At 44.7% G+C, this 15,343-nt stretch overlaps 1 protein-coding gene and 1 pseudogene across 8 annotated transcripts in view; one reads left to right on the forward strand and one right to left on the reverse strand.

Annotated features, from left to right (window-relative positions):
• Positions 1-15,343, reverse strand: part of CNST (consortin, connexin sorting protein) — a 117,899-nt gene that overhangs the window by 24,896 nt on the left and 77,660 nt on the right. For all 8 annotated transcript variants that reach the window (XM_033199454.1, XM_033199452.1, XM_033199450.1 and 5 more), the window contains 3 exons: positions 11,805-11,835; positions 9,654-9,740; positions 8,780-8,894 (listed from right to left, as the gene is read on the reverse strand). In XM_033199454.1, coding sequence (XP_033055345.1) covers positions 8,780-8,894; positions 9,654-9,740; positions 11,805-11,835 — 233 coding nt within the window. The remainder of the gene's footprint in view (positions 1-8,779; positions 8,895-9,653; positions 9,741-11,804; positions 11,836-15,343) is intronic.
• Positions 780-4,963, forward strand: LOC117075933 (annotated as a pseudogene).

A 15,343-nucleotide genomic window follows, 5' to 3' on the forward strand; every position in this document is an offset into this window, starting at 1 on the left:
AAAAAAAAAAAAAGAATGCTAACCTTTTGCTGATAAATAAAGACGATTTCACATACACATATTTTAAAAATTTCAGTTTATGTCATTTTAGTCTAAAATAGATCATAGTTGAAGATAATTTTGTTGGAATTCTCCATGGAAACAGATAAAAAGTATAATTATTAAATGTTAGGGAATACCCAAGATAACAGAATGTACATATCCATTAAAGGCACACACAAAAAATGCTCATCGCCACTTTATTCATAATATTCACAAAACAAGAAACATCCCAAACGTTTACTAATGATAGAATGAATAAATTGCTGCATAGTCATCCAAGAAATCTGTACTGCAATAAAACAGAGCAAGCCACTGTTACATGCAACAGCATGGAACAAGACATACTGATGGGTGCAAGAATCTAGACACAAAAATCTATATTCTGCATGATCCCATTTATATACAATTACAGGACAGGCAAATATATTGCTATAGAGTCCAGACAGTGGTTACTATTGGGGGTGGGTACGAAGTTGGCAGGTGCATGAGGGAGCCTTCTGATGGGCTGGAATGTTCTGTATCTTGTACCTTGCTCAGACTGGTAGTCACATAGACATAAATGTTTATGCAAAAACTCATCAAGCTTGTACACTTTATATATAACTTGAAAATATTTTTAAATATTAAAAAATTTAAGAGTAATGATATGGGGGGAATTATCTAAATTTTGAAGCATAAAGACACCATGCTGATGTCATGTTCAATAAATATTTGTAAGTCAGTTCTTTACCTGCTGCATGAACTACGTGACAATTACCTGGCACTGCCTCACTATTAACAAACAGAGCTTTAGTTTACTCTCACTGATTCTGAGAGAAAACGAGAAAAAGTTATCCATAGAATGGAAAGTCTTTTAGCCTTTGTGTGGAGAATTAATGTTCTAAATTCCAGAAATTTGCACTAGTTTAAACACTACTGTGTCCTTTTGTCCTCAGAAATTTGGATCTCCGAATAAGGATTTTTTTTAAAAAAGTAAGTGCCTTATTTATTATTATTATTTAGTTTAAAAAATCCAGCTCCTTGATACAATTCAAGCAACTGAAAATTACCTGGTAAATGCAGTTTTTCTTTTGCAAGATTTTGGTTAGATACTATATTCTACTAGCTTTCCAGCATCAGACTACTCTTAAAAATGTCATGTTTTTACTGCAACACACAAACATTAGCAAGTAGAATCAAAAGCCCTAATACACAGTTCTGTCCATCTGAACTGCTCATCTCTTAACCAAGAAGAGATCAAAATCAGAAGTTATATTTTAAAATATCTAATCAGAAGAATCTTTTGAACCTACATAAGGTTGACCTTTTATTGACTTCAGTGTAAGAAACTCAATAAAAACTGAGAAAGGAACCTAAGAAATGAAAGATTCTCCCCGGGGAGCCTAGGGGGATGAATAACTCCTCTTTACTCAGGCCCAGTCCCAAGCCCAAGGCCACTTGTGTGACAAGTGCACGTCAGTGAGATAACAGAAGCAGGGAGAGAGCTGGTTGGAAGACATGTACCCCTGAAGATCGAGAGAGAGGCCATCCAGGTACCACGTAGCAGTTACATCAGACAGGGACACCTCCTGTTTACAGGAGACCATAAAACCTCGGCCCTGTCCTCACGTGGGGCTGATGCCATTTTAGGCCTCAGCCCGTCTGCACCCAGGCGCTCATTAAAACAGCGTGTTGCTCCACACCGCCTTGTGCTGTTTGTTGGTGCAGTCTTGGGATTCGAACCAATACTAGAGCCTTGCACCTGGTGCTGAAACCCGGGTCCTTGCTCACAACCTCTGTACCTTATTCCTAAAACTGTCCATTCTCCTTCAATATGTTGATGATACGCTCCTGTGTAGCCTCACTCAAAAAGACTGCAACGTCCATACTATCTCTCTTTTAAATTTCCTGGCTCGGTGGGGGGTATTGGGTCTCCCCTAAGAAAGCACAAATATGCACCCCCTCAGTCACCTCCCTAGGCCTAGCTCTTACCCTGCAAACCCGAGGGCTCACAACCGACCGCATACCCCTCCTCCAGTCCCTCCCACCTCCGCAAACTAAGCAAGAAATTCTCTCTTTTCTAGGACTAGTGGGATATTTTAGGCTCTGGGTTCCCTCCTTCGCTCTACTTGCCAAACCGTTACACTAAGCTGCTAAAGGCCCTCTCCATGAGCCTTTAAACCCTGCACAGCCTATGACCCAACCCTTCCCTCTATTCCAGAAGACTCTCACCTCAGCCCCCGTCCTCACTGTCTCAGACTCACCAAACCTTTCTCCCTCTATCTCAATGAACGGCGTGGAGTTGCACTACGTGTTCCAACCCAGTCTACGGGACTCGCCCTCCAGACTGTTGCAGATCTCTCTAAACAGCTCGAAACCACAGTTCTCGGATGGCTTGCCTGTTTCCAAGCACTGGTGGCAGCTGCTGTCCTCACCCCTGAAAGTCTAAAACTATCCCTTCATGCCAACCTAACAGTTTATTCAACCCATAACATCAAAGATGTGCTAGCTCACCGCAGCGTACTACGTCTCATGTCTGCCCCACGGCTCCTCCGACTGTACGCTCTATTCACAGAAACCCCCCAAATCATCGGGCTAACCAGCTCCCGTCTAAATCTGGCCACGCTCTTACCTGAAGCCACTACCTCCCAAGACCCTGCACACTTCTGTGTGGACACTGTTCAAACCTTTCTTACACCTTTTCCAAACCTCACAGATCAACCCCTTCCAGATACCTCCTTTACTTGGTTTGCAGATGGCAGCTCCTTCCTACACCAAGGACGCCGACACGCTGGCTATGCTATAGTGTCACCCGCCCACACTAGTGAAGCCGATCCGCTCCCCTAGGCACCACCTCCCAAAAGGCTGAACTCAGCACCCTCACTCGAGCTCTCACTCTAGCGGCCGGACAACACATTAACATCTATTCAGATTCTCGTTATGCGTTCCACGTAGCACACTCACACTGGTCCATCTGGAAAGAATGGGGTCTCCAAACTACAAACAACACCCCTGTCATAAACGGCTCTCCCATCAGCAAGCTCCTTCAGGCTGCCAGGTTCCCGCAGAAAGCTGCCATCATTCACTGCAGGGGCCCCCAAACCCCAGATGATCCTGTACCGGCTGGAAATGCGCTAGCAGATCCGGTGGCCAAACAAGGAGCCCCATAACCGTCAAGGCCAGTTTCTGTGCCTGTCCTTGTTCTTTCCTCTTACTCCTCTGAAGAAAAGGAGTACTTCCAGGCCCAGAACCTCCAACAGCAAGGACCGTGGTACCTTGATCAAGGAAGGGCGCTTCATTCTTCCTCACGCTCAAACAATGCCTATCCTCCAAAGCCTCCACAACTCTTTCCACGTCAGCTACAAATCTCTCTTGCAACGTCTCCACCCTATTCTCACTTGTCCTCACCTTTCCAGCCGTGTTCGAGAGATCACCCAGTCCTGCTCTATCTGCCACTCAGTGTCACCCCAGGGCTCCCTCTGGCCACTGCCTTTTTCTAACCACCAAGCCCAGGGTGAGGTACCTGGGCAAGACTGGCAGGTAGACTTCACTCACATGCCGCCTGACAAACAGCTCTGCTACCTTCTAGTCTTCGTGTGTACTTTCTCCGGGTGGGTAGAAGCATTCCCAACAACTTCAGAAGGTGCAAACGTCGTCATACAAACTCTCATCATGCATATAATTCCCCGTTTCGGACTCCCAATATCCATCCAGTCCGATAATGGGCCTGCCTTTATCAGCCAAATTACCCAAGGCGTCTCTACATCCTTAGGAATAAAATGGGTTCTCTATACACCTTACAGGCCTCAATCTTCAGGCAAAGTTGAAAAGGTCAACTCTGTCCTTAAAGCCCAACTCACCAAGCTGGCTCTAGAAACCCGCCAGTCGTGGACGAGAAGTCTCCCTTTCGCCCTCATGAGACTTCGTGCAACTCCAAAGGCACCCACTTTTTAGAGTCCCTTTGGAACCATGTATGGATGAGCTTTTGTCTCAGGGCCTCCACCCTTACCAGACTCTGAGCCACTCGGGAATTACCTCCCCTCCTTAATCCAGACACAGACTTTCATTCGTGAAGCAGCGAATGAGGCCACGCCTCTCCCTGCCGACACCTCCTGGTTCTCTCAACATAACTGTCTTGCAGGCACAGACGTGTTTATCAGCCAACCCGACCCTCACAAAAAGCTACAACCAAAGTGGACAGGCCCCTACACTGTGATACTCAGCACGCCAACAGCAGTGAGAGTCCAAGGACTCCCTGACTGGGTCCATCGTACCAGGGTCAAATTCACCCCCAAGGCTACTTCTTCCTCCAAAACATGAACAGATAAGTGGTTGAGTGGTTGTCCAGGCCAATTTCTCCTACCAAGCTGAAATTAACCAAAACATTTTCTTTTTCTTAAAACCAAAACACAAGGAAGACTAAACACCTGCTTCCAGATATGGCCTATTATCTACCCAAGCGGATGCTGTTCCTCACTTCCAACCATTAGTCTTCATTCAGGAACATACCTCACCACGATCCTTATACCGTCAGCAGCCGCCCTGCTGTCCACAACACCCTTCAGAGCTGCTGTGAGTGCTATCAGTCTTTCCATCACGGAGGAAAGATGCGACAATCCTTCACTCAGCACACTCATATCAACAGTCCTTCACTCACCACACTCATACAGAAAGATCCTGTTGGGGAACCTCAGTCGAGGAATGTGTTGAATCAGGAAAGAGTTATTATAAAGTAAAAAATCTAGGAGTATCTGGCAGTTGTAATAGGGCTCTACGTCCAAAAGGGAAGCACTGGCGTTGTTTCACCAAAATTGGACAATGGGGAATAAACACTCAAGTGCTCAAGGACATAAAGAGAGAACAGACTGTAGCCAAAGTCAAAGCCTCAAAACCAACAACTACCCCTGAAAATCACCCGTGGTACTTCCATCCCTCTATATAAAAACTACGAGCAGACGTATCCCTTCTCAAGCCAGAAAAAAACCTGTCTGTACATCTAGGAAAGCACATCTGGTTCACCACGAATGTGTCCAATCGCTGGGTGTGCCGGGGAGCTCATACGAGTGAACAGTGGCCATGGCACGGCACAGACATCCCCCTTAATTACTAGCATTTCAAAACCCCAGCCTCACTTTCACTCCTCAGGAACGCCCGCAGTCCTGGACACCTACCAACCCAGTAAGAGGAACGGTGAGGGCCGGGCGCGGTGGCTCAAGCCTGTAATCCCAGAACTCTGGGAGGCCGAGATGGGCGGATCACGAGGTCAGGAGATCAAGACCATCCTGGCGAACACGGTGAAACCCCGTCTCTACTAAAAAATACAAAAATTAGCCGGGCGTGGTGGTGGGCGCCTGTAGTCCCAGCTACTCCGGAGGCTGAGGCAGGAGAACGGCATGAACCCAGGAGGCGGAGCTTGCAGTGAGCTGAGATCGCGCCACTGCACTCCAGCCTGGGCAACAGAGGGAGACTCCGTCTCAAAAAAAAAAAAAAAAAAAAAAAAAAGAGGGACAGGGAGAACATCCCACAAGTGGACTGATAAAACCCATTGCGCTGTAGGCGAAACCCCTGTCACCAAACCCTAACAGTCAACACCTCCACAGCTGAGTGGTGGCCAAAGTTACCCCTGGGAGCCCGGTCTCCTTCTAACTTAAGCTATCTCAATTGTGTCTTGTCAACAAAGGCCTGGAACTGTATAAATACCACTAACCCTTAGGCCGCACACCCCTGCCTAAGTGCACTGTGCGACAATCCCATGAACACCAGCCTACAATGGACTGCCCCTGATGGATTCTTTGGATATGTGGAACCCAGGCTTCCTCATGGCTACCTTATCACTGGCAAGGTACTTGCTTCTTAGGCACAATTAAACCTGGATTCTTTTTACTTCCAAAGCAGGTGGGCAACACCCTCAGAGTCCCTGTGTATGATAACTAGAGAAAAACAGTCCTTAAAGGTAAGAGGAAGCCAAAGATGGCAAGAGGACGAGTGGCCTCCGCAACGGATCATCGAATATTACAGTCCTGCCACCCGGGCAGAGGATGGTTCACAGGGCCATTCCATATACACGCTAAATAGAATAATCAGACCACAGGCTGCTCTAGAGACCATCACCAACCGAAGCGCCTGAGCTCTAGAAATGCTCGCGCAACAACAAAACCAAACGTGCGTGGCAATTTATCAACACAGGCTGGCACTGGACACTTACTAGCAGAAGACGGTGGGGTCTGTGGTAATTTTAGTATCTCCAATTGCTGTCTTAACATAGACGATAACTGAAAAGCGGTTCTAGAAATCGCCTCAAACAACGGAAAAGTAGCCCAAGGTCCAGTCCAAACCTGGACGGGATGGGACCCGGCAAACCCTCTAGGGGGCGGTTCTCCAATTTAGGAGGATGTAAAACGCTGGTAGGGACGGGCATCTTCACCACTGGGGTCCTCCTGTTTCTCCCGTGTTATCCCACTGATAATGAAAGCCATTAAAACTCTTGTTGGCCGGGCGCGGTGGCTCAAGCCTGTAATCCCAGCACTTTGGGAGGCCGAGACGGGCGGATCACGAGGTCAGGAGATCGAGACCATCCTGGCTAACACGGTGAAACCCCGTCTCTACTAAAAATACAAAAAATTAGCCGGGCGAGGTGGCGGGCGCCTGTAGTCCCAGCTACTCGGGAGGCTGAGGCGGGAGAATGGCGAGAACCCGGGAAGCGGAGGTTGCAGTGAGCTGAGATCCAGCCACTGCACTTCAGCCTGGGTGACAGAGAAAGACTCTGTCTCAAAAAAAAAAAAAAAAAACTCTTGTTGAAACCACAGTAAACCACCAGACGATCCAGAAGATGCTCCTGCTACAACGGCACAGTGGATGCCAACCCGTCTCTCAAGAATCCCCAAAATTAAGTTTTTTCTTTTGTTTCCGAGATGCCCACGCCACCCCCTATGTCATGCTTGAAGTAGTTAGGCCCCGTCCCAAGGCACAAGGCCACTTGCGCCAGCAGCGTGCGTCAGTGAGACAGCAGACGCAGGAAGTGGGCTGGCCGGAAGACACCTACCCCTGCGGATGGAGAGAGAGGCCATCCGCGTACCACGTAGCAGTTACATCAGACAGGGACACTTCCTGTTTGCAGGAGACTGTAAAACCCCTGCCCCGTCCTCACGTGGGGCTGACGCCATTTTAGGTCTCAGCCCATCTGCCCCCAGGCGCTCATGAAAACGGCGTGTTGCTCCACACGGCCTTGTGTCGTCTGTTGGCGCGTTCCCCGGGTTCGAACCAATACCAGAGCCTTGCAATAATTATATTATGCCCATCTTAATGTCTCCAGTTGAAAACATTAAACAAAGAAATGGATACTCAGTGCTATAATGCTTCTTCAATATTCTACTCCAACTCATTCTAATGAAATTCTGATATACTTACTCTTGATGTGTTGCACAAATTTTAGTAAGCCGTTCAAAATCTTCACCATTAAATCCCTTTTCTGAATTCCTTAGAGGCGTGACTGTCTGTGGTTGCACAGTTTTCCATTTTGTTTCTAAATTTAAAGTATTTGTTAGTCACTGGCTCTTACAAAACATATTTAGGAGCAAAAAAACAAAAACAGTTAACTAGCACCACTCATAAAGATTTGCACGCAAAATTATCTTCTCTAACAACCCAACAGTTAGAAATAGCTAACTTATTACTTTTCAGTATAAGTAAATATCATTGTAGAGATGAAATGAGCCAGTAAGGCATGAAATGCGATTAGGAAAAATGCAAATAGTTGCAAGTATTCTTTTCTTGCCATTGATATGAAGAGCAAAATACAAAGAAAAAAGTCTTCTCACAATAGAACAGACTTGTGGTAAAAATGCTATTTTCTTGGCCGGGCGCAGTGGCTCATGCCTGTAATCCCAGCACTTTGGGAGGCCGAGGAGGGCAGATCACGAGGTCAGGAGATCGAGACCACGGTGAAATCCCGTTTCTACTAAAAATACAAAAAATTAGCCGGGCGAGGTGGCGGGCGCCTGTAGTCCCAGCTACTCGGGAGGCTGAGGCGGGAGAATGGCGAGAACCCGGGAAGCGGAGGTTGCAGTGAGCTGAGATCCAGCCACTGCACTTCAGCCTGGGTGACAGAGAAAGACTCTGTCTCAAAAAAAAAAAAAAAAAACTCTTGTTGAAACCACAGTAAACCACCAGACGATCCAGAAGATGCTCCTGCTACAACGGCACAGTGGATGCCAACCGTCTCTCAAGAATCCCCAAAATTAAGTTTTTTCTTTTGTTTCCGAGATGCCCACGCCACCCCCTATGTCATGCTTGAAGTAGTTAGGCCCCGTCCCAAGGCACAAGGCCACTTGCGCCAGCAGCGTGCGTCAGTGAGACAGCAGACGCAGGAAGTGGGCTGGCCGGAAGACACCTACCCCTGCGGATGGAGAGAGAGGCCATCCGCGTACCACGTAGCAGTTACATCAGACAGGGACACTTCCTGTTTGCAGGAGACTGTAAAACCCCTGCCCCGTCCTCACGTGGGGCTGACGCCATTTTAGGTCTCAGCCCATCTGCCCCCAGGCGCTCATGAAAACGGCGTGTTGCTCCACACGGCCTTGTGTCGTCTGTTGGCGCGTTCCCCGGGTTCGAACCAATACCAGAGCCTTGCAATAATTATATTATGCCCATCTTAATGTCTCCAGTTGAAAACATTAAACAAAGAAATGGATACTCAGTGCTATAATGCTTCTTCAATATTCTACTCCAACTCATTCTAATGAAATTCTGATATACTTACTCTTGATGTGTTGCACAAATTTTAGTAAGCCGTTCAAAATCTTCACCATTAAATCCCTTTTCTGAATTCCTTAGAGGCGTGACTGTCTGTGGTTGCACAGTTTTCCATTTTGTTTCTAAATTTAAAGTATTTGTTAGTCACTGGCTCTTACAAAACATATTTAGGAGCAAAAAAACAAAAACAGTTAACTAGCACCACTCATAAAGATTTGCACGCAAAATTATCTTCTCTAACAACCCAACAGTTAGAAATAGCTAACTTATTACTTTTCAGTATAAGTAAATATCATTGTAGAGATGAAATGAGCCAGTAAGGCATGAAATGCGATTAGGAAAAATGCAAATAGTTGCAAGTATTCTTTTCTTGCCATTGATATGAAGAGCAAAATACAAAGAAAAAAGTCTTCTCACAATAGAACAGACTTGTGGTAAAAATGCTATTTTCTTGGCCGGGCGCAGTGGCTCATGCCTGTAATCCCAGCACTTTGGGAGGCCGAGGAGGGCAGATCACGAGGTCAGGAGATCGAGACCACGGTGAAATCCCGTTTCTACTAAAAATACAAAAAATTAGCCGGGTGCGGTGGCATGCGCCTGTAGTCCCAGCTACTCGGGAGGCTGAGGCAGGAGAATGGTGTAAAACCCGGGAGGCAGAGCTTGCAGTGAGCCGAGATCGCGCCACCGCACTCCAGCCTGGGGGACAGAGCGAGACTCCGTCTCAAAAAAAAAAAAAAAAAAGCTATTTTCTTTGCAATATTAACTTGTCTATGGAAACATCTATTTTCTGACTTATAAAACCAGGTCAAATATGTTAATTCTGTAGACAGTGACTTGTTGGATTACTGCTAATTCCACATGCCATGTTGGTCTGTACTTACCCCACTGTTCTTGAATGGCAGAAAGATTTGCAAGCAATTGCTCATGATACAATCGTTCTAGCTGAATGAATTTCATTGCTTTCTCATCTGAATAGAACATTTAAGGAAAAGAGAAATCCAGACTATTTACATTATTCCCATATTTGAAGAACAATGTCCCACAGATGTTGAGAAATTTGCAGCTTACTAAAACATGATAGGACTCTAAATATTTTTAAATTTAAACATGTCTAAAATAATGTTTCTCATTTTTTTCCCTCAAGATGGAGTCTTGCTCTGTCGCCCAGGCCAGAGTGCAGTGGTGCAATCTCAGCTCACTACAACCTCCATCTCCCGGGTTCAAGCGATTCTCCGGCCTCAGCCTCCCAGGTAACTGAAACTACAGGTGCTCACCACTGCGCCTGGCTAATTTGTTTGTATTTTTAGTAGAGACAGGGTTTCACCATGCTCGCCAGGCTGGTCTCGAACTCCTGACCTCCTGATCTGCCTGCCTCAGCCTCCCAAAGTGCTGGGATTACAGGCATAAGCCACTGCGTCCAGCTTTTTTTTTTCTGAGACAGAGTATCCCTCTGTCACCCAGGCTGGAGTGCAGTGGTGCGATCTTGGCTTACTGCAACCTCCCCCTCCTGGATTCAAGTGATTCTCCTGCCTCAGCCTCCAGAGTAGCTGGGATTACAGGCGTGCACCATTATGCCCAGCTAATTTTTGTATTTTTAGTCAAGATGGGGTTTCACCATGTTGGCCAGGCTGGTTTTGAACTCCTGACCTGAAGGGATCCGCCTGCCTCAGCCTCCCAAAGTGCTGGGATTACAGGTGTGAGCCACCTCGCCCAGCCTAGTAATGTTTCTCGGTTTTGAAGTAGGTAAATTTTAATGTGGCATATTATGCAATAGCTACTTGGATTCCACACTATCAGCAAACAGAAACTAAAAGAAGTATAATGCTCAAGGAATGTCTGCTTGCAGAGTCAACCAAAAGTAATTTAAGGAAACAGAACCACATGGAATCCTGGAATCTACATGTTTCCTTTTTCTCTCCTTACTTTCTGTCAAGCAACTGTGTGACTCTCTGGTCCAGCGTTTCTGTTTCAAGTCACCTTGATCCTTACTATTTCCCACTGAATGCTTTTCTCTCCTGCAAGACCAAAGGATCACAGGCCTAAACAATGACAGAGCAAAAACTTACATGGGTCTTTTGTAAACACTGAATTAACTTGCCACAGTGATTTCCCTCATTATCACGTGATTCTATTTCTTTGTAAATGATCCTGTGAGCTTTCGCCTTCACATTTGTGTCACACAGATCTGCATCTTGTCAGGTCAGGATACGCTGTCCAACTGCCTGCCTTCCCCTGGGCAGTGCTCTAAATGCTGACCCAGAAAAAAGGAAGAGAAAAACTCACTGTTTTGCTTTTTGTCTTCATGATCACTCAGAAGTCCTCTCTCTCTCGCTTGCTACCAAGCTAGCTTTGAAATCTACCGCTTTTGGTCAAAATACACCCTTCAGCTAATGCCTTCTTCCAGCTGGTTGTCTTCTAGCCTGCCCTGTGTTGTAAAATGGGGGTCCCTCACTGCACTACCAGGGAGAAGGCAAGACTGGGCCGTCTAGTCCACAGGAAGACCTGTACCACTGTCACCGTCACACAGGTGAATTCGGAAGGCAAAGGCGCTCTGGCTGAGCTGGTGGAAGCTATCAGAACCAATGACGACAGATACGATGAGATCTGCCGTTACTGGGGCAGCAGTGTCCCAGGTCCCAAGTCTGTGGCTTGCGTCGCCAAGCTCGAAAAGGCAAAAGCTAAAGAACTTGCCACTAAACTGGGTTAAATGTACACTGTTGAGTGTTCTGTACATAAAAATAATTAAAATAATACAACTTTTCCTTCAAAAAATAAATACAAATACTTACTTTAGTAAAATTAAGGCCCATTTATGAAGGTAAACTTCTGATGGTTCTAGGAAATTTTGTGGAGTGACAGAAATTTCCTACACGTTGCTTTCTGAGGTGGTTACGTGGGCACATACAACCGTCAAAACCACTGAAACTGTATGATCTGTATATTCCATTACATGTAAAATATACTTCAATAAAAAAAATGAATGGTTCTCTAAGAGTTCTAAAAATTTCTTCTTGTAATTAAGAAAAGGATACAGTCCTCCTCCTGGAAATAGGACTCTGCTATCTGTTAAAAACAAAGAAAAAACAGAGAAAATTAAATTAACACTTGGATGAGAAGACAAATTTGAAACAAATTAAGATCTTGAAATTCTAAATGTTTTTGATATCAAATTAAGAGAACTCTTTTTTTAAACTACATTCACCAGTTCAGAAGAAATCTGACTGTAGGCACAGGATGCAATTCTTAAGTTACTCATCTCAAGCAAAGCAGAGACGTTCTTTGGTGTTTACACATCATTCTTCCTACTCTACTTCAAGTCAAAGCAAATTTCCCTGATTCATTAGCGTTTAGAACTCTAAAGAATGAGAAAAATGTTAGAGACTTACAAAAACATAACACAAATGAAAAAACGATTGCTTACTGTAAATCAAAAGTAGGAATATTCCCTTCAAATGCTGTGAAGCAAATAAATAAATAAATAAATAAAAAGAAAAAGGAGAAATATGTCAAGTCATGTGAGACCTCAACATCCTATTTATTTCATTCCTATTTCACAAACTACTGGCTGAGGACATCACAGGACACTGACTTTTTGGTCTGGTCTGATATTTAAGAAAAGGCCAGGCCAAGCGCTAACAGTTGATTAACGTTGTTTAGAATATGTACAAAGTACCCTAACCCTAACACGGTAAAGAATACCTAAAGAGTTCCGAGACTCAGGAGCTGGTCTCAGTTCAGGCTTGTCAGTTACCAGATTCATTCTAAGACATCTTTACACTTAAAGATTCTTTGATTCTAAAAACTTTGGGATATTTTTAGATCTTTATTTAGATATGACATTTATGAACAGATCACTAAAACTAAAAATATTCACTGAAATATTGCATAAACTCTGTATTTTTAAAACAGTTTCCAGCCGGGCACGGTGGCTGATGCCTGTAATCCCAGCACTTTGGGAGGCCGAGGCGGGTGGATCATCTGAGGTCAAGGGTTCAAGACCAGCCTGACCAACACGGTGAAACCCTATCTCTATTAAATATACAAAAATTAGCCGGGTGTGGTGGCTCATGCCTATAATCCCAGTTAGTCTGGAGGCTGAGGCAGAAGAATCGCTTGAACCTGGGAGGTGGAGGTTGCAGTGAGCTGAGATCGTGCCATTGCACTCCAGCCTGGGCAACAAGAGCAAAACTCCGTCTCATAAAAAAAAAAAAACAACCAAAAAAGTCTCCACAGATTGTCTCTAGTAAAAAAAAGGTATAACCTTTATACATCACTATCTCCATTTTCCAGGTAAACTGCCAAGGCAAAGAGTAATAAAGTACTTGTCAAAGCTATAAGCTAGCAATAAAAAGGAATGGTTTTTCCCAAATCCCCCAGGGGAAACAGCACACTTTTAAAGGAAAATACTTGCCTAGTTTAAATCCTACAAATGTGACATTTTTTCCATCAGCAATGTAGATGACTGACTCAATCATCTCTATAAATGTTTAGTTTTCAGTTAATATAAAGTTTGATTCCATATTTATGTTATATTAAGGATTTTGCGAGGGACAAACTGATTTTTAAGAATCTGGTTATCTTTTACCAGCTTATTTTTTTTAATAATATGTTTTAAAAGTAGTATGAACCAAGTCAAACTGCCAATCTTCAATCATTTCTTTAGCTTACAAAATGAGAATTTCATATAATGGTGTAACCAGCAGTGTGCTGATGTTTAACAGGCGTCTCCAGAGTGTTGGGGAGAGTCCCGGCTTGCAGTGTTTGCCAGTGTGCTGATGTTTAACAGGCGTCTCCGGAGTGTTGGGGAGAGCCCCGGCTTGCAGTGTTTGCTCATCTCAGTGGTGTCAATACTCCACCATGGCCGATGTAAAGCTACCAATGTGATGGGTGTCACTAAACATGGTTCTCAGATGTCAGTACTAGCAGGTTCCAGCATACCAGTGCGTTCGTTACACCTAACTGAAATCAATGATGACATTGCAACTACAGAGCCCGGCATGGCGACTCATGCCTATAATCCCAGCACTTTGAAGCTGAAGCAGGCAGATCACTTGAGGTCAGAAGTTCGACATCAACTTGGCTGACATGGTGAAACCCTGTATCTTCTAAAAACATGAAAATTAGCTGGGTGTGGTGGCATGCACCTGTATTCCCAGCTACTTGGGAGGCTGAGGCAGAAGAATCACTCGAACCTGGGAGGTAGAGGTTGCAGTGAGGCGAAATTGCGCCACTGCACTCCAGCCTGGGTGACAGTGTGAAACTCTGTCTCAAAAAAACAAAGAAAAAAACATTTCAAGTACAAACTCCCAGTGAAAACATCTATGGCATTACACAGTTTCCTTTCTATACATGGTATGAGATAGAGTTTCAGGTTGCCCATTAAAATAAAATGGCCCTTCAAAGCCATTTTTCTTGCCTTTTTGCATCTGCACACAATTGGCACATGGTTATTTATAAATAGCTCTTACTTGAGGAGTTTTGATGGGGTCCATAACTATTATGTAACCAGATTTCTTGGCACTGCAGAAATACGATGTTCAATTAGCTTGCAGGCTTCTGTAGCAGTTCTAATACCATAAAGTAACTATGCAGAGAAGGTTATGAAACCCAGTGCCTCAAAAGTAAAAAAGCAAAAGTAAAAGACATTTCCAGGTAAAAAGTCATCCTGAGAAATAAATATACAATATTTCCTCTTTAAAAATCTCCCCCTTGCAAGTCTAGCAGGAAGAGAAAATGTACTTTTTTTGAAGCATATTTCTAAACCTGAAAGCTAGCCCAGTAGAGCAGAAAGAACATGGGGTTGGAGGTGAATGGCCTGTGTTTTAGTCCAAGCCCTGTCACTTACCAGCTGTGTGACCCTGGACATGTCATTTCGCATCTCAAGCCTCAACTTTCTTATCTTAAAACAGGGACAGTAATGCAGTTTTATACAGCTGCAGAGGTGTATAAAACAAGGCTGCCATAAGGATTGAAAGAGAGATTGTGTTTGCAGCCCAGGTACAGGAAGCAAATTAAAATAAATAACTAAATACAAATTAAAAAAAAAAAAAAGAAAGAAAGAGAGAATGTGTATCTAGCATAATGCCCACCACACTGCAGTAAGTGCTTAAAACGGTTTTTGAGTCTGATTCGGAATGAATTGCAAGGTGCAGAGTAGAATCATGTGACAAAGTTGAAAACTGCTGGGAAGGCAACAGTTGTAAGGCGATCCTGGTTATCCTTCTTTTACCAATCAGGAACCCTCTAAAAAAAGACACTGTGAAGGGCCATGGCCTCAATGTTTGTGTCCCCCTCACAAATTCGTATTTTGAAACCAAGTTCCCAAGGGATAGTGTGAAGAAGGGGGTCTCCGGGAGGTGATGAGGTCACAGGGGCTCTGCCCATGTTCACTTACAAAAGAGGCCCGGCCGGGCGCGGTGGCTCAAGCCTGTAATCCCAGCACTTTGGGAGGCCGAGACGGGCGGATCACGAGGTCAGGAGATCGAGACCATCCTGGCTAACACGGTGAAACCCCGTCTCTACTAAAAAAATACAAAAAATTAGCCGGGCGAGATGGCGGGCGCCTGTAGTC

The sequence above is a fragment of the Trachypithecus francoisi genome, unplaced genomic scaffold (genome assembly GCF_009764315.1).
Source record: "Trachypithecus francoisi isolate TF-2019V2 unplaced genomic scaffold, Tfra_2.0 Lachesis_group5, whole genome shotgun sequence".
In the NCBI taxonomy this organism is placed as follows: Eukaryota; Metazoa; Chordata; class Mammalia; order Primates; family Cercopithecidae; genus Trachypithecus; species Trachypithecus francoisi.